Source organism: Magallana gigas, chromosome 2 (genome assembly GCF_963853765.1).
Source record: "Magallana gigas chromosome 2, xbMagGiga1.1, whole genome shotgun sequence".
Taxonomy (NCBI): Eukaryota; Metazoa; Mollusca; class Bivalvia; order Ostreida; family Ostreidae; genus Magallana; species Magallana gigas.
In genome coordinates, this window is record NC_088854.1 from 19,120,877 (window position 1) to 19,144,755 (window position 23,879).

Genomic DNA, 23,879 nt, shown 5'->3' on the forward strand with positions numbered 1-23,879 from the left:
CATTTTTTGGATTTTTCACATTCTTCCACTAATTAATCAAAATTGCTTCAACGAATATTCAGTTTGCAGCGAGCGATCAGAGAATTTAATGGTCGAAGTCACATTACATATATGTATACGTTGCACACGCTATATTCTTTGATCGATATCAATGCTCTTTTTTTTAATCACAAAGTCATCTGATTAGTGATAAAGCACATATATATGATATGATCTCTTTTGTACCGCCACTGCATATTTGTGCATCTTGGAACCGACGGGTTTTCTTTCTCCTAAAATGAATAGAGAACGATGATTAATTTTTGTGTTGTCGATCGGAAAGGGGGTGGGGGGGGGGCAACAACATGTGATATAATGGACCATTGCAATAATTCTTTCCCATATGAATTTTCAGTTTAATTTGTGATATATTTTCTAAACAACAATTTATATATGTAAATTCATTGCTATTTTGGTGTCACCTATTTTACATAAATTGTTTTGAGTTCATTTAAAGTCTATATATTTGCTCAAACAAATTGTTTATGATGGCAAAGTCTGTAAAATTCAAATAAGCGTCTATAATAGCAACAAATGCAGATATGGTCGGGGTGTGTTAAGCGTTTATTATCATTTGAGAATGACTTTGAACAGATGAGAAAGTAGTTTCTTTATATTCGCGCTATCCACCATCTATTTGGGTATTGTTGGAACATATTTTATTGTATATTACATAAGGATTATTAACAAGTTCTAACAACTTACCTGTTCTCCTTAATTATGCACAGAACTATTTACTATTGTCATATTAAGAATATAGCTGTTGAAGTAATTATAAGACTAATATATTTGTACGACAAATGGATAATACGGAAAGAGAAGAGAAAAAAAAAGAATACAGTGGTGACATTATTTTCAAAACTTCGATAATACAGGTAGTTTTGTAATAGATAAGTTTCGTCGATTTTAAACTTTTAATGTAACATAATAATGCCTAAATGCGTTGCTTCCCCCTAAGAAGATGATGAGATTAAATTATATCTTAATTCGATAGTATTCAAAGATGAAAAATAATGCACAGTAGTCAATCATACGTACAGAATCCGATCTACTATAGACGATGTGTCGTCTAGTTTAAATACAATATGTAGTTGCTCCACCCTTTAAGGTACCATTTTGTAGTTCTATGAATTTGTATACCCTAGATGTAAAATGGGAAAAGCTGTCGGGATTAGAGTTATGAGCTCGATGATTCCAACTTACGTAAATGACAAAGTTGACATACGGCATTTATTCATATTAAAAACTTTGCGCGTTATATTGCTCTTAGAATAGGATAATGACTTTAGTATTCTGAGTAATCGATATACAAAATTGCACATTATGCAAGAAGCTTAAAAAATAAACAAATCTTTCGATCATCCTTGTTATCACAAAACAGGGATTAATATTTGTGTATTGAATAACGGTTTTGGTGGACGCCCCATGTCAATACTAGAACTGAATATGTCGTGTATTCCTATCAATAGGGGACCACAGCTGTTGACAAAGTAAAGTCCGCCGATAAGCTATATATCTGTATAGATTTCCCTCACCTCCTGCGTTTTAGGTTTTGTTTTATAATTAATTCTCTCAACCAAGGTCTTGTCCATTTGGGAAAAGACGTCTATGTAAGTGGTCTTTTATATTTTTTTGGATAAATCCGTGCAATTATTGAATTACGGGGTAAATTTAATCCCTAAATCTCATAATATAAGTTGATATAGTTTTCCGATTGCATACGTAAGTAAATAAGGATATACACCGGTATATCCTTTAAACAACGTGCATGGGAAAGGAGTGTAGACAAAATACAGTAGGTATAGATAAGTACTTCGCAAAGGGTGCACTATTCCTAAGATAAGCGCAATATTGGGACATTTACGTGGGCAGATAAAAACTTTTACCTACATGATTTTGAAAAATGCTGACATCATAATTTTTTGTGCTTCGTAATCATCATAAGCGGGTTGACTTTTTATTAATCTGAAAGTTATCTCTGAACGCTTGAAAGGGTAAAGTCAAATGATTATCTGTTTCAGCGGCCAACACGAAGCGTGACGATGGCGAATTAAGTGCGAGGGGATTCCAGTAACCTATACTCATCTTTATCTATGTATACAAATTCGAAAGTTCTATTTTCGTTTTAATTTACCTTGAATCGGGAGCTTGATAACAGTGCTTTAGTTGTACATTTAACTAACTATACCTACACACATACAGGGGGAATTGTGAAAGTAACCACTTCAACGTAAGTTTGTGTCAAGTTTGCACCTCTCTCTCATGTAATCCTACGAATTGACAATTAATGACAATCATCATTTAGGCATTTATGATAAGTATATTTCTTAAACTAATATACAGTTGTTGGACTATATTTAATTTTCGCTATTAAAGGGTTAAAAATAGAATTTACATATATAACCAGTCTATAAGAAATTTACGCCCATAATTAAATATACAAAGTGCCGTTGATGTTGGCATTTTAAAAAAAAAATATGTATATTCATTATCTTGTCCTTCGTTTTAATAAGATAGATGGTTGTATTAATTAATTGTTTGTTTACTGTGCAAAGGTTACTGTGCAGTGTAAAGAAATAGTATTTACTACTGTACAATTGAATAGAACGAAAACTCCTTGTTAAAACATATGTACTCTAGGATCACGACACCTTTCTTTTTAAAAGGGGACCTGCATGTATTTTTTTTTCAAGGGGTGGTGGTGCATAGGCATCAGAACGGGGGAGGGGGGGGGGGGGGCTTAGCCCCCCTCCTCAACTTTTTTGCAAAGTTATACATAACCATAACTATAAAAGACCCCCCCCCCCCTTTTTTTTTTGCTTGTCAAGATTGATAAGTCTAGCCCCCCCCCCTACTTTCAATTTGCTTCCGACGTTACTGTGGTGGGGTGGTCGTTACGTAAGAATTGTTGTCGTTGATAAATACTTTCTGTTCAAGACGAAGTCAGATGAGGATCTTAGAGTTCCCTGCACCCTGTCCACCCTGGCCGTCGTAATTAATCTGCTGTTGTTTATCCGGGTACTACATGTCATTCATTCAATCTTTATTTCCCCAATTGCGGAGATATTAATTGTTACATATGCTCCAAGAATGACAGAGTTCTATTATAGCATTTTATAGAATCTTTGATAAATACGTTCAGTTCAAGACGAGGTCAGATGAGGATCTTAGAGTTCCCTGCACCCTGTCCACCCTGGCCGTCGTAATTAATCTGCTGTTGTTTATCCGGGTACACGGGTACATGTCAACATGGCCAACATACATTTCGCCCTCCTATCGACATGAACTACACAAATCATCAAAGGCTTTCGTGTTTGCTCTTTCTCGCCATTCCAAATTTCTTAGCCCACCACTTAAATTTAAACGACAGTGATAGTCTTACTAAAATCTCCAAAGCCTTTACAATGTTCTACTGTCGGTTGAGAGACAGATGTCTAGCTATGCTTTGAATATAAGCTTTGGTTGTGAAAATCATATTAATATATTTCCACACAAACATAGAAAGAGTTTTTGGAATTTGGACCCTCTAATCACTCTCTCCTAGTCGATACTGAAAAGATGCACACTTTTCACTCAGTGAAAGTGTTTTTCGATCCCCCTCCCCAAATCAGGTAATCGATGATATCATATACATGTAGTAATAAGTGCATATACAGTGACCATCAATCTTAAACAACAGGTGTTATAGAAATTGTTTTGTAATTGCTATATCCTATCGCCATTGTACAGATCACTGTAATCCACCCACCCGGCACCCCCCTCCCACGCCTTATCACGATCGATATAGTTATCCGCGTATGTATAAAACTAAATCATATATATCTCGTTCATGCGTAAGTGTTTTGTGTACAATTTAATATAACAGTCTGTATATGTTGTCAGATTTTATTCTTTGTTCAATGGAAGGAGGGGTTGTCGATCCTACCACATTTCCACATTGCATTTGGTTGCATGCACTCTGCCATTAATATATAAGAATAATGTGCTCGATTTTAAAAATAATTCAAGTTTTGTATACCTAGCAAACTGTTTGTATTTCGTGTATTTTAAAGAGTTGCGTATGCTCTTTTTTTTTTGGGGGGGGGGGGTCTGGTTGTTTGTCTATTTTTGTTTTTTGTTACCGAGTGTCTTAAATTGTCGAAGTCAAAGCTTACAAAAATGTGTTTGTATTATTATACAAACGTACAAAATATGATGCATGTAGGTTCAAAATAGAGATATTTATGAACGCGAATGTAAATAAAATAGTGAACAAAGTATACTACTTCTTGTAGTATATTTGTACGTGTAGTGTTATAAGGAAATATTCTGTTGTTTCATTTTCCATTATATAATTACTATATAATAGATTTTTATCGGGAACCGTATTTACTGAAAGATGGTTGGATCCATGAAATAAATTAGTTTTCATGTATCAGTATCGTCAGGGCTGATTCACTTTATCAACCTTAGACCTATATTTTTATGTAAACATTTATAATACGAGTTTCGACTGATTATATCGTCAATACTACCTAAGGTAAACGAACAAGACTTTAACTCGAAGTTACTTTATAAAAATGCAGAAGTTAATATTATTGCTGAATAATTAAACGACAGAAACTGACATTTTTATCGAAATAGGGGACCGAAGGTTGTTTCGGACTCTTAAATTTAACATTGATCAGACACACAGCTAGCATCATCTTCGCTAGCCAAGGGTTTTCGGTCCACTTTGCTCCCCATAAAAACCCTTGGCTAGCGAAGATGCACAGCATCGGCGTACATGCAGCAAAATTTTATGTTTGTTTCCCATAAATCATATAATCAAACATATAGGTTAACATACAGTGCTATAAATTCATACTTCTCTTTGTTTCGAGACAGTCTACAATTAAAATGAATGAAGAAATGAAGAAAAATATTATCTGTAAAAGGTCAAAGCTGTCAAAATATCAATGAACAGTTGATATACAATAGGTTGGAAAATGAGAGAATCTGGCCATTTTTCAAAGAATTTAAAAATAACTGTAAATAAGGAAAAAAAAGAAAGGGGAAATGACAACAAATGCCTTTCGAATATTGGCGCGAAATCTAACTCGTATGTTCCGGAACCACTGAGATTCTCGACTGTCGAATGAAATAGGCAGCACTTCCGGTAAAAGTGGCGATACTCTGCAACTTTCTATCACAAGCGATAATTGATAAAAAGAATGGCCAGGAAAAACGGTGTTAGATCAGGTAATGTTTATTAAATCATCTCTGGGATTTAAAACCGATGTTTACTTACACAAACATGTTGATTTAGCTACCGAGAAAATATCGTCTGTTTGAAGCAGTGTTTCGCTTTTTCATAACAAGTTTGTATAGGCAAACAAAATTCGTACGACGCACGTTTTAGTTTTTATTTTGTTTCGAGTTTAGTTTTGCTATTCTGGAATATGCTAACATTTTGGCTGAATGGTCTTGTAATGGCTGCAGCGTAAAAAGGATTGTATTGAAAACCGGTTTCATGTTAACTCCCTTCATCAATGTTTACGTAACCTGTTTACACTCACTCATTAATTGATAAGTAGAAGTGTAGGGGGATGTACATTGTACTGGTAGCTCTTGTTGTCGTAATCCCCAATAAAGAATCTTAACTTCTTAATGTAATTTATAACTAATTAACAATGTTTGGTTCATTAAATTTAGCAAAGTGAAAGTCATGGGGTTCACAGTCTGTACCCAGTTTATCTGAGATATTGCATTCACTTCAAAGGTTATGAGTTAAGAATTGATGGTGGATATTTAACCATAAGTAATAAATATATTATGATGGTTACGTTAAATTCATTCAACTGATTCCACAATCATTTTTTTTTTAAATTCTTGAAAATTTGGGTTGGTCGGTTTTTAAAAACAACCAATTTAAAAAATGGCTTTAACTGTAAGTATTAAGTATCAAAGAAATGTCACAAATAATTTTCTATAGTAATTGTCCTAGGTTCCTGTTTCCAGTGCTGTCATTGTTTTAATTTGTAATGCAAAATTACTTAAGATTTTTTATTGGGCAGAATTCGTGATGTACCATACCATACAAATGAATGTGTTATGGATTTTTTTGTTGGTGTGGTTTTTAATGATATAAACCTTTTAACTGCATTGAATGAGTTAGACTAATGAAGAGAGCAATTCAACTGTGTCATAACTTTCTGACCTTTTTCTTCCTTGTGTCTTTGACCTTACTATTCTTGCAGTTTTTAGTCTAGGTTTTTGACACTTTTCAAGCTCTTTTTATTGAAATTAAAGCAAAACTGCATATGATCGAGAGGATAGCAATTTAGTTTTGATCTTGGTTTGCAGTATTTTTGATTTTCGATCTAGCTGCTTTTCTAATAATTGGTTCAAGATAATTTTATTAAATTGATATTAACAAGATATGTATTTTGAAAGCAATTCATTTATGTTGTTTTGAAACCATGACTTTCTAAATGACCATGTCTATGACTTTCCTTAATTGGTAATTGTATATCTTCTGTCACAAATTTTACTGTTTACTGTTAACTAAAACTTGTTGCAGTAAGAGTTACAATACTAGTCTAATATGTTATACAGGAAATAGGGTGGGACATTAATCATTTTATATGGACATATGTCTACTTTTAGTCTTTACAGTGCTTGGTTCAATTTTTCAGCCATTAATGTATAACAATTTTTCCAAAAATCAGTTCTCCTAAAATACTAACTTTCAGCAAGTTACATTGCAGAATCAGTCTCTTTCAAAGACAAAAAGTGATTATCATTTTTTTTTTGGGGGGGGGGGAGGGGGGTGGTTATAAACAAATAAGGACATTGGTGCATATTGTCCAAGCTAAATCAATTATACTTCATTTCTTATTAATTATTTAATTCAATAAATATACTTGTTTAATTTATTGTAATTCATAATGTACAGATATATATACCAGCTAGACTAGTGTACTATATGAGACACATTACATGTGTACACATTGGCTTTTCTATGAATTGGACTTTAGATCACTGTTTGAGCTCCTGCGCACAGCACACTTGCTACCTGTGTCCTGTGTTGTGTGTTTTTGTGCCTTCCCCTCTGCCTAAACATAAATATTTCTTACCCTTCAAACAAATCTAGATTACATGTATGCTGTGCAGGCTATCTGTCAAGCTGTCACCATTACAAAGGTCAGCTGGGGATTTTTATTTCCTTCTCATGAAGAAAAATCAACCATACCCAAAAGCAAATTTTTTTCAAATTACATGTCAATAAATTCTTTAAAGATTTTTGTTAAAAGTGCTGCATGCATAGAGAATGGTTGGAAGTGACGTACATATTACTCAAGGTGATCAATATAACCATTGAATTAGCACAGCCATCATTGTGTGTTTAACAAATGATGTGGCATTTTTCTACAGATATATATGTACAAGTGGTTTTAATATTGATTTTCAGGCCAAATGACCAAGTTCTAATGAAGATCAACCCTTTAATCACCTTAAACTTTTAGAACTTAAAAGCTTTAACTAATTAAATTTCAAAGGTGCAGTTGCAAGATTTAATTACAACTGAAGTTGTATTTGGTTTATTTTGAATTTAGCATTCTTGTATATAAAAGGGACTTTATCAAGATCAAAAGAGAAGTATAGTGTTCGTTTACTGTCAATAAATTTAAATGTGTCAGTATGTCAAATGATAATTTGAAGTTATATAAATAGTACTGGTACTTTATATTTGGGGTGAAGTGCAATGAAATAGCATTTGCACCTGGTTGTCTCTAAAAATTTAAGTAGAAAGAAGAAATAAAAAAAGTAGAAGGGGGTCTGGAGGTCTAGCTTATGGCTAGATTGTTTTTGAAATGCAAAAATAGCCAGGTAATTATGTCACTATAGGCGGGAGAATTCCTTGCCTCCCGGGTCTTAGAGACAACCCTGATTTGATAAATGCATGTTAGTATGTCATATGGTTACCAAAAAAAAACCTGAGATTGATTCATGATGAATACTGTCCTTATGGGTATCACTGTTTATATTTCATTGTCAAGGCCTGTAGGTATGTAAAGTTTTGCAAACAGCATAGTTCAATTAATTATATTAAAAGAAACAGAAACATGAAAACTTATTTTTAACTTAAAATCTTTTTTATCACTGAATCTGACCTTGACCTAAAACTAGGACAACCTGCCACTACTAGTTTTACTGAAAATCTAGTAGAAGACATTTTCAGTGATGTAGTTGTGAAATTGCAATATGTCTCCATACCATGTGTGAAACACCCAGGATGCAAAAAGTTTCTGAGAAATAAATTCCATGTTGTGTGCATGTAACATGATTTGTTCCTCAGAAATGTGCTCTCTTGGTTGATTGATAAGAATTTTACTGCTCTTAAATGTTTTTTTTTTTTACGGAACGTTCTCAAATGACAAGCATCATACTGCATTTGATTTTACTGAGAGAGGAAATGGTATGGTTTGCATCTTTTAAATTGTTTCAGAGTTGTTGTTGAAAATTGTACAAGTATCCTTTTCAGTGGCATTCTTGAGTATGTGAACAACTCATTAATTTGTACTTGACATAAATTTTACAAGTGTTTGACCAGAAATGTTCTTTGTGGATTTTTCTATTTCTGTATATACCATAGTAGTGTTGAGTTGGCACTAACAGTAAATTTCTCTTTCCAAACAGTGTGTATATAATTTATGCATGTAGGGTATTTTCTCCGATGTCAATAGCCACAATGACTTAATCAGGAAGGTAGTGGGTTTCCCAGCCTTGTGGTTGGTTGATTACTTTGTTTACTTGTATATATATTAGAATACAGGTAGCATTTTTATTGGTGTGATCAGTTTAACCAAAACTTCCTGAACCAATATAAGAATGGGTGTTAAAAAAGAAATGTACATTGTATATTTTTTATTCATAAAAATTTTGAACTTGCATTGGCCATGTTTATCACTATATATACTGGTATATGCAAACAAACATCACAGAACTATGAACTCTTAAGATTTTTTCCTAGATATTAAAAGAGAAAACATAACTTACATTAAAGAAATAAGTATTTTTATAACTTAAAATGGTGCATTTGAAGATTTTTTTTTTCTGAAATGTTAAAAAGAATTTTGTATCAAGGATCAAAATGGTACAGAGTATTTTCTAAGCCATCAACAATCTATAAAAATTCTTTATCAACTACATGTACATACTTATATGTGTGTGCAAAAGCAACTTTTATAAACAAATTTTCTACAGTTTTGTGATCAATATTTGTATTTTATTTTCACATCTCATTCAATCACGAAAGATCTCTAAGCATGGTAATTGATTGATAATTTATTTAATGATAGAGCCCCAGTACTAGCATATTACCTCCCAATGACGTTGATAGATTCATTTAGCATGCATGAGTTTGCAGACCAAAGACCTTAGAGTCCGGATGGTGATGATCAATGGTGGCCTTTCTCCCCTTCGTGTCAGATAAAGCTGCTTAGAACAAAACTAGCCTAGCAAACACATTGCAGCATGATTTTTTTATCATGTTACATGCTACAGAGAATGAATTAATACAACAGCTGCTGACAAACCATTATTGAGATGAAATGAAAAAATTCGTTTAACATTCATGGTGTCAAAAAAAGGAAATCCAACCTTGAAAAAAAATTTTAAAGATCAGTATAGTGTATATGGAACATGATTGCTTTAATATACCAGTATTAAAAGATATTTGATAAAACTTCATTACTTGACAATGACAGCCAATAGTATTTAAGTTTCTCTTTATTATTCAGAAAACTCAGGAACCATTCACTTTGATACAAGAACTAAAGCAGTAATGGCAGAGGTTTCTTCAGCGCAAGAAAATATAAAGGAAAAGGTGTGTATATAAATATAAAAGTGGTTCAATGCTTATATATTTTTTGAAAAATGAAAAATAAAATAGAATTAATATCTTTGAGAACATTTTGTTGACATATTGCAGTTCACTTCACAGGTAAAAGAAAAAGATTAATTTAAAAATAAAAAACAAAAAAAGTGTTTTTCGAACACCCCTGAACATGACCAAGTACATGCTGCCATAATTATTATTAATATGGTCATGTAAATATGATAATAGTTATTTCATGTCCATCATATCTGAAAGGACATTTTTAGTTATTAAAATGTTCATTTCAGACTTGAGAAGTTTACTAACTAGGTTTTAGAAGATTAAATTTAATTGATAGATGGACCAACAACATTTGGGAGGGGGTTGTGGTTGGGCATTCTTTAGCATTTGAAAGTAGCCCGTATTATAAAATGATCTATGTGTGACCTGTGTAAGTAATCAAATACATTCTAAAAATGAACAGAGAAAGGAGTTGATTATCTTGATGTGAAAAAAGATTATGACATAAGGAGATGTTTCATGCTAAATCATCTTTTATTTGTAAATGTCATGAGTGTTTTGCTATTTCAGGTTAATGCAGTACGAGAAGTTATTACTGGAAAGAGTAACAATGAAATCATTTTAGTTCTACAGTACTATGAGTATGATGTTGCTAAGGCCATTCAGGCCTATTGTGATGGTAAGTTCCAAATTGCTCCTTGAAGATTATTACATACCCTAGACTTATTACTTAAGCCAATTTCAGAAATCTATCAATATCATTTTATTTTATTTTTTTCTTCAAATAGGATTGACAAGTACAGAAGCTTTAATAGTATATAGAAAAAGTTGAAATATCACTGTAATGATTTCTCTTTTCAATTCTGATGATGCCCATTTTTTTCCGCATTGCATATATTTCTATATATTTCTATAGCTGATATTGATTTTATGATGGGAGACAATGAGTAAGCAGCAAGTTTGAACACGAATTATTGAAGTGTTTTGAAACCTAGATAGTTGTTAGATTAGGGTATATTAAAAAAAAAATTTCAAGATAGAGAGCGATATTAAATGCTAAGGTAAATCATATATCACACGTCAACCTGAAACTTAAGCTGCTTGGTCCGATTTTGTTGTTATTACAGTATCACATAATTTTGCATACAAACCCTTTATCTTAGATAGTTTGGACTTTATCATATTTACACCAGCAGAATCGGTCTCCTTTCAAATTTACAAATTTTAAGGTATATAAAAATTATTTCTTTTTGGGCAAACGAAAAAACAAACCAAAATGCATCTTGAGAATGATAAGAAAAAGGGAACCCTTTGGTTTCGTCCCTCGAGTGATTGGCGTCATTCAACCCACATATTATGCATTGATTGTAAAGAAATCAAACCATGTAGAAATATTAGCAAACAAAACGTACACAGGTTTATTTGTAATTTGCCTGAATATTACAACCTTTATTTTTAGCGATGTCAAAGTCGTAATACCACCACACCCGTCTCGACATCAGGGGTGAATTTTAACATGAAGGGAAATAATGCGATACCCTTTTATGTTGTTTCTTTTGTTAACAAATTTTGTATATAATTTTTTTCATTGAAATTTGGCTTAATTGACTGGGAACACTACTACAATGTCTATTATTATATATATTCTTTCTTAGAATAACCATCGTTACAAAACGTGCACAAAATTTGATATAAAGGCGGACCAAGCAGCTTTAAACTTACAATCATAAAAATTCATATTTTTCAAGAAATTATTGCTGTCACTTGTATTTATATATCAGTTGTCTGGTAAGTCTTGCTCCATAAAAAAACCTTTTCTTTTACAGATGGTGCAAAACAAGCTCTAAATGAGTGGCATTGGTCTGGGAATAAGGTATTGATAAATGTTTTATACCATAAAGGTGTTCAAAGCCCTTACACCATGCATTTCAAAATGATAGACTCATTGTGTATGTGATCAATATTTAATGTGAGGTATCTAGATTTAGTTTAAGTCATTGATTTTATGAGCTTGCAGGTGTGTAGTCCTATATATATATGCTACTTCAATGAAAAATTCTTATCTCTTGATGTATTCTCATTATACACTTGTTACTAAAAAAATTATGACGACGCAAATTTTTCAGACCATTAGAAAATCAAAATAATAAATCTGTAATGAATGATATTAGCAACATTTTTACAAGTATTCGGGATTTTCATAACCTTGAGTTATCGTTCGTAACACGAGTTATCTCTCCATTAGAGCAGGTATCGCGCTATGTAACCAATATAAACAAATGGTTGAAATAAACGTTTTTTTGTCTAGTTTAATCGGTTGATGTAAATTGTCAATGTAGAAAGAAGATTGTGCAATTAAAGGATGCTGTTATACTAAAATAAAAAAAAAACTGTAGGGAGATTTTACGAGCGCGCATAATTGTATCATATCCAGGCACATACCATATGGTTTTTGAAAATGGATTGGGAGGGCGGGGTCTCATCAAAAGAATTTGACAAACCAAAAAGAAGGAAAAAAAAAAGAAAATTACAATTTCCCAAATCGTGAAAACCCTAATCCGTGTTTGTGTGTTGGGGGGTAGGGGGGAGGGGTGGTAGTGTACTTTTCTGTACTGCATACCTTAATTAAATCATACCATCATTTCCTTCTTTTCACAGATTCACAATTTATTTACTAGCTACGAAAAATGTGGAAAAGGTGGGGGGGGGGGGGGGGGTGATATTCATGTTTATTCACTTTTTTATATGTAAATTTATGAAAAATATCTGTTGCAAGAAGAAGTTGGGAGGGTAGCCCCCCTCCACCGTTGATGCCACCCGCCTGCCATCTACTAAATAATAAAACAGTGCTGGCGGTAAAGTGCATGGTTTCAGGAGAGCGCTGCTGATACATGTACATTGTATAATACAGAGAAGTGAACATGCAAAGCAATCCTATAGACATGGATGGTTTTGTCCGTCCACCTCTCAAAAGAGAATGTTTCAATCTATCAGTAGGTCGAAGTACAAAGATAGGCATTATACCTACGTACGTATGTATCAACACTGATAATTGGCGGACCTTACTATACTTCATCTTGAAGGATTTCATTTAGATTAATGAATGATTAATTTACATTTCATCGTCATTGGAATTTATGAAATAAATTAAAACATATGCAACCTAGCTTTTGCGCAATTTTTCGTATACACGCTTGCAATCATGTTTTCATTTAAAGTTGCGTTCCGATTTTGATCGACAACATTCACGTTTATATTTATATATATAGTTCATTCCATTCTTAATTTTTCATGAAAAGTTTATTCCCTAAAATGGTGTTTGCTATAGATTGTACGTGAATAAAGTACAATTCAATTATATAAAGGGCACTGAGATAAATGATAAAAGTAATAAAGGTACTGAAAGTAAAACAAACTACAAAAAATGTGTTTAAGCTGTCTCCTCAAAGACTTAAAAGAAAAAGGGTCTCTATTTTTAACCAAAGACAAATTGAAATTTCGATGAAATCCTATATTTAAAACACTGAGTTCTATTTTCAATGCTGTCATTCCTCTTAACCCTATAATACCGGTATCTATATTTATTCAACAAATCTGTTTTGTTGAGAAATTCAAATGATTGTCATCGTTTAAACATCCTGCATGACAGGTACAGCATCTCAACAGGCCAGCGCAAACATCGTATTTTGAAAGAGTAGGGGGGGGGGGGGGGGTTGGAAGAGCAGACCAACCGAAAATCAAGACGAAAAACAATTAATAAATTTAAAAATTAATCAGTTCACAAATTATCAAAATCCCAGTCTGCGAAGTTAGCGGGAGGGGAGGGGGGGGGGGGGGTCTCGTATATATGTATCTTTGAATTTAATCAGAATTATATATATGCATACTTTCCCTTAGGCCTATATTGATTTTGCGTTGTGCTAGAAAGAAAAAAAAATAGGGACAGTTCGTTAAGAATTTATATTTCTATATTTGATTTCTATAGAAAAAGTTGATTTCATAGAAAAAAATGATTTTCAACTCCAGCCCTCTCCAATATATATATATAACATCTTTCATTTTTGCGTAACAGGTGGGTTCATTTTATCACAGAAACCACTATAAATCCATCTGTTAGCTCACAAAAGGAGTAATTGTCCCAAAAATAAGAATCGCAATGTCTTTCACTCGAAATGTTTGCCTATTAAGCAAAACTATGTACATCGCCTTATAAATTGTAATCAAACGCACACTTTGCAATCATTTTAATTTTTTAGATAACTTTTGATGTTTTCTGTTTGGTAATTTAAATATTATCAAATGTTTTTTGCTGTAAGAAAAGTCGTTATTAATTAACGTTGTATTCGTAAACTCCCGCACTGTTTACTCATCTTCAAATGACCGGCAGTACTGCATACCTGCTATGAGGGGAAGATAACTCTTTCAGTAACGATAACTCTAGTTTATGGGAAGACCGAATATATAAGGATCCTCTTCACTTTTTGACTTAACTTTAAATGATACTTTGTCACAGAATGTTGACTTAATGTACAGATTCAATAGTAGCAAAAAGATATAGTTTGTTAAAGGCCGGATCTGACCTAGTTGAATATCCACACGGACGGCAATTAAGCATATTAGGGAGAAGGCCACACCCCCAACTGATAAGACTACAGAGTAAAGCTATAAATAGATACCTGCATAGCACAGACACGTGTTGAAATAAAAGACAGCATCACATGGTTTCACTATTTATTTTCCCGCTTTGAGTATACTTGTTTTATATAGCGCATCCATATATTATTTCTAAAGTTAAATGTTTTCTTTTTATAGTTTTTTTTGCCCTTTAAGCGTCTAGGGGCTTTCGGATCAGCCTTGAATGATACTGAAGTATGTTCTCTATTCACATTTTCATTCCAATGCAGAGTTCCAAGGAAAGCACGCACTTCATACTGTTCACTTCCAAATGCTATTCTTTTGTCTTGATAGACATTCAAAGTGTTATTAAAACTTTCCACAAAGTATGTATCTCTCCCTAAATTGAAATGATCTGGATATTTATAAATTGTGGAATTTACAATAACACTTTTGAGTAATTTAATTGCAACAGGATTTTCAAGCACAACTTTTGATGGTTCATAATTTGGATCTTGTTTACATCTTGAGCTAGGGTGGCATCGCTTGTGGTCATTTTGGTAATGGTCAACAATGTTGTCCAACAAAGTTCTCAAAGTAGTAGAATTGCCCTCACAATGCTTGGCTGCCCAGTAAAAATGTGTCGCAATAGGTTCCACTTTATCGACAAGTTCTTCGGACCAGGTTTTTCCTTCCTTGTATCTTGGTCTACTTGAAATATTAGTCAAGGCCTTTTTGATACTTTTGATGCCATGCCATAGATCATTTTGATTACATGTAAAGCCATGTTCCCGTTCTCTTACATATTTATTAATGGCCATGTTCCTGTCGTGGGTATGCACATTCACAGAAATGTCCCTGTTGTCAAAATCTTCATAAATTTTTCGTGTTCCAATTGTCTCATGCCTTTGAGAAAACTTAATATACACAACAACTATCTTAAAGTGGTAATTGGTGATATTTGTATAAATTTGAAAAAATATCCCCTGAAGTGAAGAGTGGCAAGAAAATTGAAATTTCCTCCATTTCCCCCGATTGGCTGCTATTTATACCCCAGAACCGGCCTTTAACCCTGAGATCACATGTATAATCACTTTAGAATGGCCTAGGTTACTATTTCCATCACTTTCGTTCATTTTTCTGAATAAATACACATGTCAGTGAAAAACAATTTAAATCAATATATATGGCAAAAATTTGAAGACTTTTTTCACACATTCCCTCTTTATACGTGGTGAAATTTTTATTTGTTGTTGCTGTGTATTGAAACCTAAATTGATAGAGAATGCGTTTTCAAAACAGAAAAACGGGGCATTTTTTTATTTAAAAAAAAAATGTAGTTTGGGCAAAAGCTATTTCTGATTATCAGATTTTTAAGCAAAAAGTGTTTGAAAAGGAAACCTGGGACAGAATATCATCAGTTCAAATTTTGCACATTAATTTGTTTTCAATATATGGATAAGATTTTATTGCTGGTGATTATTTCCACCATAAATTGATTGTCTGGAAAACTGGCAAAGCTTGACATATCTGAACAAATTTTTCGTAATGTGTTGAACTATCAAATTTAATTAATAAACAAGATGATTTTTAAAATCATGCCCACCTCTACTTATTTCAACATGAAACAGAAGCGAATGGAATTTCAAAATGTCAACTTCATTCTTTTGTGCAGACTCCCAACAAGAAGAAGAAAAATAAAAAGAAGGCCTCTTCAAAGGCTGCAAGTGAGGATGGAGAAGCTTCATCCCCAAAGAAAGAGACCACCTCCCCCATACCTAATGGAATACCCGTCAAGGACAGTATACCTAATGGAATCCTAGGCAATGGTGAGGTTCTTTGTCTCCAGTCCACTGACTGTAAATTACTAATGGATTAAATTCACATGCAGATTTCAGGACAGTTGTCTGAATTATTATACCCCAGCTCCGCAGGAGAAGGGAGTATTCTGTTTTACTCTTGTGTGTCTGTCTGTCTGTCCTTCTGTCTGTCTGTCCATCTGTAACAAAAACTTTTGTCACATTTTTCTCAGCAACTATTTATCACAGATGCTTGAAATTATATATTTTTGTACCAATCGGACATCAACTTCCTGTTAAACGACACCTGTTTATTTTTAGCCAAAATTTTCAAACAAATTTTCGTCAAAGATTTCTCAGCAACTATTTATCGCAGATGCATGAAATTTTAACACACTATTTGTTTAGGCATGCCATATTGTGGGATAAATTTTTGTACCAATCGGATGCTAACTTTCTGTTGAATGATGACTTTGCTTATTTTGTATATTCACATCAGAGTGGGGGTATCACTAGTGAGCATTGGCTCTCAGATATCTTGCTTTTTCTCAACTAAAAAAAACCCCCAAAACATCCTATTCCCTGTACTGTGAACATCTGTGTTATTGGATTATAAAATTTAACATTTCTACTCTTTATCCAAATCTGTTCATGCAGGGTTAATAGTTTGGATATCAATATCTTTACATTTGCGTTATTCAGAAACAGAGATCTCTGCATTAAGTAACACAGACAGTGAGCTGACAGGAAGAGTTCAGGCATCAAATGCTGATGTACAGGCAGCTAGTGGGACAACACCAAACTCCAACACAGAGGCATCCCTCTCAAATTCATCCCCATCCAAACAGCAATCACCACAGCCTCAAAGGCAGCAACGCACATCTAGAAACTCACCCCCAGTGTCATCAGCACCACCCCAGAGGGCTGGATCCACCCCACAACCACAGCGGCAGCCCAACAGTCATCACCATGGTCGACAACGAACACATTCTGGTGAGCAGCAGCCAACTCTTCTAGTCAAGGAACAATTGATTTACAAATTAAATTTCTTAAGAAACAAACTTATATATTTAAATGACGCTGTATATACCTGTACTATTTCAAAACAAAGAAGCTTGAAATGAGGCTATACATACCTATGTATATATATTAAATTTTGGAAGCCATAAAGGTAAAGCCAAGTGTCTTGAATATTTCAGGATCCCATTCCCATAGACAGAGAACAGCCAGTGAGAGAAGCACTGCCTCTCAATCTGAACATAAACCATCACACTATAAAGCACACGCTGGTAAGTGTTGTACAGGACTGTCCCAAGAGTAAGAGGAATATGGTTCCCTTTCTAGAGAGGTTTTAACACAAAAGCTCATTAAAGTTGTTAACATTTGATTCTTGTGATTATTTAAAGCTGTCTTCAAAATTTTTTACTGTCAAAGGTCAAGGTCTCTTGTAAAGAAGAAGAAGGTTAATTTTACTTCATAAAATTGTTTTAGTTGCAAATAACAGATTTTAAAAGTTGTTAAAAGATAAGCTTTAAAAAAATGAATAGAACATAAAATTGATGATAGTTATCAATGAGTGTTTCATTTGATTTTTTTCAGGGATTGAAAAATCGGTTAAGGATCTACACAGACAGACTGTTGCTTTGGAGAGGTTTCGCATGATTCTGAATGAAGAAGTAGATAAAACATACAAAAGAATAAAGTCAGTGTTTGAGGAAGTGAGAACAAGGTAAGTCTAGTTGAAGGAGCATTTACTGCTTAAATTGAATTAATATGTATTAAATGTTATACAGTGCTGTTTGAAATAAAATATGTACAAAATCATGTAATTTTTCATACAGATAAAATGATGTTATAGGTTTTAAAAATTTGAATGAGCAATGATAAAATTATTTGATTTAAAAGACTGTGTGTTTGCAAAATGTTTTAACATCACTTTCCATCAGAATTTAGATAAATCAAATGTCTTATACTTGTAGTTTAAACAACAGAGAAACAGAGCTTACATCAGAAATGGACAAAGTGAAACTTGCTGCAAGTAAGTTATATTATTGATTCATATCAATTCCGCCTCTAAAAGTACATGTACATGTATGTTTAATGAATAAAGATATATGATGATTTCTGCTGATGCATGTAGTTACCTGTATTACTATGATCCTCTCTGTTTCTTAAACCTAATTAAGAAGTATGTGAGTGTAGTAATTTTAGGTGGGAGGGGATTAAGCAATTTTGCACCAGCTGTCTTTTAAAATCAATTTTTGAATTTTAGATGACATATTTGCGATGAGACAGAAAAGGGCAGTAGAATTGAAAGTAAAAGTAGACAGATCAGACAACATGAATGAACAAGAACTATCTGAACTGCGTTCAGAAATCAAGGTATGTATTTCTCATGTTAATATTCTTACTTGTACTCACAGTTCATGTAATGTATACATATTGTATTTGTATAAACAGGTCTTTTGTCAAGATAATCATAACTATAACAATCTACAAACCAGAATTAGCAATATTGAAAATAATGGATTTTAGCTTTGCAAAAAACAAGCAAAGTAGCATATATATATATATATATATATATATAAATGACTAATTGCTAATCAGTTTCTAGTCATTGAACTGCATTATGTAATTTATTTTTCTTTTTGTTTCAGCATTTTATAGGTGAAAGAAAGGTTGATGAAGATTTAAGCAGAACAACAAGATTTTTGTATGATTCCGATCATTTAAAAGAGGCAAGTATATTAAATATACTCAAGTAAATTCAATATAATTCCTGAATTACAAGTTTCTTGATTTTACTGTTGTATTATTTTCAATGCTCATTTGTTATTTTTTTTTCAACAGGAGATCACCCAGTTTGGAGAGGGTAAGTCTTAGATGCAGTGAATTTGCTCTATACATTTTGGTTGATGTAAGAATTCTGTGATAAATTTGATAGAAATTTTGTTTTGGGGAGGTTTAAAAAAAAAGTTATCTTTTTAGTGGTTCCTGTCAAATGTTCCTACTCCCCTCGACGTCCCTCTGTCAGCTCTGTGGCCAGCAGTGGCCCTGAAGAGGTGGACAGTCTGTCCTCATCCCTCAACAGTCCGGCGCCGGTGGTAGTAGGTCAGTACTGGTAGAACATGGTCATCAACATGCTTATTTTTCCATGAAGAAAATCCATTTAGTAATATTAGATTAGAGATTGTTATACAAACTAGAGAGTTTTCTTTGCTCTGTGAATTTGTAATGCAAATAAAAAGAAAATTGCCAATCTTCATTCATCTGTGCAACAACATCTGTTCAGGTTCAGATAATAAAGGTTTTGCAATCAATGTGTGCAAGCTATGTTGACAAAATACATTTGATTGATTTATTATAACAGACTCAGGTCATGACACCACCCATGAAACCGTTGATGTAAATGAAGCACATGAAGCTGCAGAACTGCAAAGACGGCTGAAAGGATCCCTACAGTTACAGGTGAGGCTTTTTCATGATTTCTTTTACAAAAAAGTTTCCTTTTGGTTTTATATTATTGTATATATACACTCCCAGTAACATAATGATTCTAACTGGGGTTCAAATTTGATTGTCTAAAATGCATCACTATTATCCTGCCTCCTGTATATTGTATACTTGCGTACTATCATTGTAATTTGCTTCATTAATGCAGGTTTCATATTGTCTGTATTTTGGTTATCTGTGTACTATCTGTATGAATTTATTGCTCAATTTGTTAACAGGGTTATATGAAGCCTGAGGGAAAAAGAAATGACCAAAATCATTTTTCAAGCAAGTCCAGCCCAACATCAAATCATAACCACATAATCAGTAAGTTTTACTTAAATTTGCTTAACAAGGAAATTGTTTAAAGATTTTTGAAAATGAAAATTAAGTAATTTGATATAACTTTCTTGTGTAGATGGCAATGCTGATGTGCCTCAGAAGAAAGCTGAGGAAGAGCCTGCCACATTGAAACCCAGTGACAACAGTAGTTCAAAATCATCTCAAAGCAGTCCTGCTAAATCAGCCTCTAACTCCGAAGCATCCAGGAGATCTCAGTACTCTGGTAGGGGTAGAGGAAGGGGAGGTAACTACAGGGGTTATCCCAGAAGTCCCAGAAAAGATGGTGGTGACACCTACTACAGAAACCAGAGAAATTATGAGAGAGGTGGATATGGGAGAAGAGATGAATACTATAATTCCAGACGAGACAACGACAGAAGAAATTATCGACCAAGAGAAGATTACCCCAAAAGTGCCCCTCAAAGACAAAGTTATTCTCGCAATGAGAGGCCACAGACAGCCAAGGAGAATGAGAAACCAAGTCCTGCAAAGGAAAATATGAAGGAGTCAACAGGAGAAAAGGATTTGAAAAATAAACCTCAGGAATAAATGAATATATTCAGTTTACACCTTTCATTTGTTTTTCTAGTCTCATTGTTACACTCGTTTCAGCTCAAGTGATACTGTATGATTACTTAATTTTTGAAATTGTTACTTGTTTAATAAGTGGTAAGAATGCAACTGTTTGGAATTTTTAGCATGAGAGTAATTAAAAAAAATGTATATTGTGAATCCAGTATCAACTCGTATAGTAGCCCATGCATTACTACTGCGATATTACTGCAGTTGAATGTACCGTAGTCATTGGTGATAAATGTCTGTAATGGTATTGTAAGTGTACAATATATGTGGATGCTATTTATTTTTCTCAAAATTTTTTTGTTTAAGACAAAATTGTTAAATTGTTTATTAAATTTGTGATAAAACCTTGTTACTTAACCTTGAATTTCACCTTGTATATTGTCATTGATTGAATCTGCCATGAATTGTTCGTAATGTACATGTTTGTGTATATATACAACTAGTATCGATACACTAGTTGTGTTTAATAGATGGGTGTAAAATTGGTTGTACAATGCACATCAGTATTGAAAAAAAAAAAGTACACTGTATAGTGCTAGATCAAAATCATGTGCTTATACTCATTTTGGGCAATGGTTTTTGTATATAGTTTTAACCTCATCAGCAATTTGGAATGAAATTCAGAAGCGCAAACATTTTTTTGTGTTTGAATCTACTTACTATTAAACCATTTTTTCTATGTTATACATGTATTATTGTAGTATGCAGATGTCATATTTAATTACCATAATTAAGGGTGACGTATTTTTTCCTTGTTGATGAGCTTTGATAATCATTTGACACAAATTTATTTTTTCCTTTTGTCCTTACTAAAATTTTCAGTATTTTTTTTCCATGAATGGATTGTAACTAGATAAAACCATGTGGTGTCCGACAATGGACCTGATTTTGATGCTGTTATTTCATTGGTTACTGATATGTCAGACAATCACTACTTGACACCAGAATAAACTTATCCTGACAAAATTCTGCTTGGATTTATTAATTACATCTGTACATATGAAAAAGACATAATTAAAATTTCCTACTGTAAATGTGAAATTTTCTTTGTTGAATTTATAAATAAAAAATGCATAAAACAAAGAATGTGTGACGAAACTTTTTGTGTTGTCACCATTAATGTGCATATGGCTATTCAGCAACATTTCCATGTTATAAACATGTAAAGGTTTAATGTTGGATCTTATTTATTACTGATCATGCATTGAAACATTGGTCAAATGAAAACTGACAAGTTTTATGATAAGTATTTCTGTTTTTTTGGGGGGTTTGCTATTTGAGATACATCTTTGATCATGGGCAGAGAATACATATTTATTATCGGAATCAAGTTTTATTATCCTGGTGAATTTTTAGACAATGCAAGTTTAATCGTAATGCATGCAATTAGCATTTTGTATCACTTCTGTACATACTTGTAAAAATCACTTCTGAACGGTTCATTAAACAGACATAAAATATGTATATTCTGTAACTGGTGCATCTCTTGCTAATGAAAGTGCATAACTTTTGGTAACTTTTGTGTCTGAACACTTTTACTGTCTCAAAATATATGCATACCATATAAGAATTAAGTAATTATTTTTACAAAATGTATTGTGTATTTGTAGATAAACAACGATTTGCTTTTGATGTGCTTCAGAGTCAAATGTCGAATTGGTTTAAGTTTCATCATTTTTATTATATATGAAACCTAATATATTTTTTTAGGCCTTAATAGACCTAGCAAAATCTTATATGTTGTTAATCTTAAAAAGTAGAGAATATTAATTTCCTTGAATTAGATTTTGTTTCTGCATGTTAGGACAACAGGTACTTTAGATGTACCAGGCATAGTTTTCTGGCCTATGGCTTCTTACTGATTTTTTTCCTTTCAGTGACTTTGCTTCACTTTTCAAGTTTTCTTCTTTTAAATTATACTTCATCAGTGCCAAACAAAAAATGTAAAAATCCATCATTGATCTGTAAAGTTTATATTAAATTGTGTCTTGTTATTGTATTTGAACACTACTGATCAAATACAGTGTTCTAATAGATTCCGGGTCCTCATATGTTACAATATTCTCTTATTTGTTTTGTCTCAGAGTAACATTTAGTCCTGAATATTTATCTTGGAAATGAAAGTTACAGCAATGGACTTGTATTAATTTTACAAGCATACTGTGTTATAAAATTTAATTTGTCTTTCTCTAAACAGTAAGATTATATTTATACATGTAGTATGTTTATCAGATTACAGTGTCTTCATTTTCTGTAAACCAGTATTACACAGGGATCATTTGCTATCTTTTAATCTCTGATATATAGGTTCAATATGTTAAGTACATGTATCTTTGTAAACAACTGAACTGTTTCAAGTTCTCTCATTTCTAAACATAGAGTTGTGTTATTTATAGGTAGGAAAAGTAAGAAAAAACTGAGGGTTTCATGCAGTATTAACATTTATTTACATTTTGTAAAACAGGCAAATGGAGAACTTTTGACAACAAATAATGATTTCCCTTTTAATGAAAAAATGTTAAAGCTTCAACATATGATTGAAATATTTTGTTGGTTGATTTTTTCTACTATTTCGTTATCATTTTGCTTGATCTGTTCATTTGAATTCTATATATATACCTTCATGTACATCTCATAGTAGAATGATAGTTGATTTGTTTGCTACCAGCCTTCCGCTGTTTGTCGCTTTGTTTTTGTGTGCAGATCAATTCACCATTGGTCCATTTGATGGTTACTAGTCCACAGTTTTACTGCTACTATTCTGTTGAATTCGGTTTGGGAAGTTTGTTTAAAGATTCAGATATTGAATGTTTCAACCTTATAATGATAAAAGTGTATTCATGATATATATTATTATATATGCATAGATATCTATATAGATCTATTATTATTAAAACATATCAACAGCAATTATCTTTCTTCTATATAAGTCAATAAAATGGTAAGGAATTTCCAGGAAGGTAAGGTCAGAAATGAATGTACATATTTTAAACTCGCTTATATGTCGGCTTAAATTTTATTATTAAGGTTCTGCTAAGCACCCTATAGTTATCAGTTTGCATCAGTTGTCAAGAGCATTTATTCTCTCCCCTTGGTCCAATCTGGCTTTTCTGCCACAGTGATCTTGAACCAAGTTTTTGTGTAAAAGG

General features: G+C 32.8%; 1 protein-coding gene across 3 annotated transcripts; it reads left to right on the top strand.

Moving 5' to 3' along the window:
* The first annotated feature begins 1,609 nt into the window (after positions 1-1,609).
* LOC105325575 (spermatogenesis-associated serine-rich protein 2) lies at positions 1,610-23,640 on the top strand. Of its 3 annotated transcripts, none has more exons than XM_011425223.4 (16): positions 1,610-1,649; positions 9,804-9,889; positions 10,472-10,580; positions 11,728-11,774; positions 16,191-16,344; positions 17,017-17,307; positions 17,514-17,603; positions 17,914-18,043; positions 18,294-18,352; positions 18,587-18,696; positions 18,972-19,052; positions 19,165-19,186; positions 19,303-19,425; positions 19,685-19,782; positions 20,046-20,133; positions 20,225-23,640. In XM_011425223.4, the coding sequence occupies exons 2-16, from the start codon at positions 9,848-9,850 to the stop codon at positions 20,695-20,697; spliced, it is 1,917 nt and encodes a 638-aa protein (XP_011423525.3). In that variant the 5' UTR covers positions 1,610-1,649; positions 9,804-9,847; the 3' UTR covers positions 20,698-23,640. The 3 variants fall into 3 exon arrangements, with proteins under 3 accessions (XP_011423525.3, XP_011423518.3, XP_011423510.3); XM_011425216.4 differs by lacking the exon at positions 1,610-1,649 and adding an exon at positions 2,117-2,269; XM_011425208.4 differs by lacking the exon at positions 1,610-1,649 and adding an exon at positions 5,113-5,259.
* The last annotated feature ends 239 nt before the right edge of the window (positions 23,641-23,879 follow it).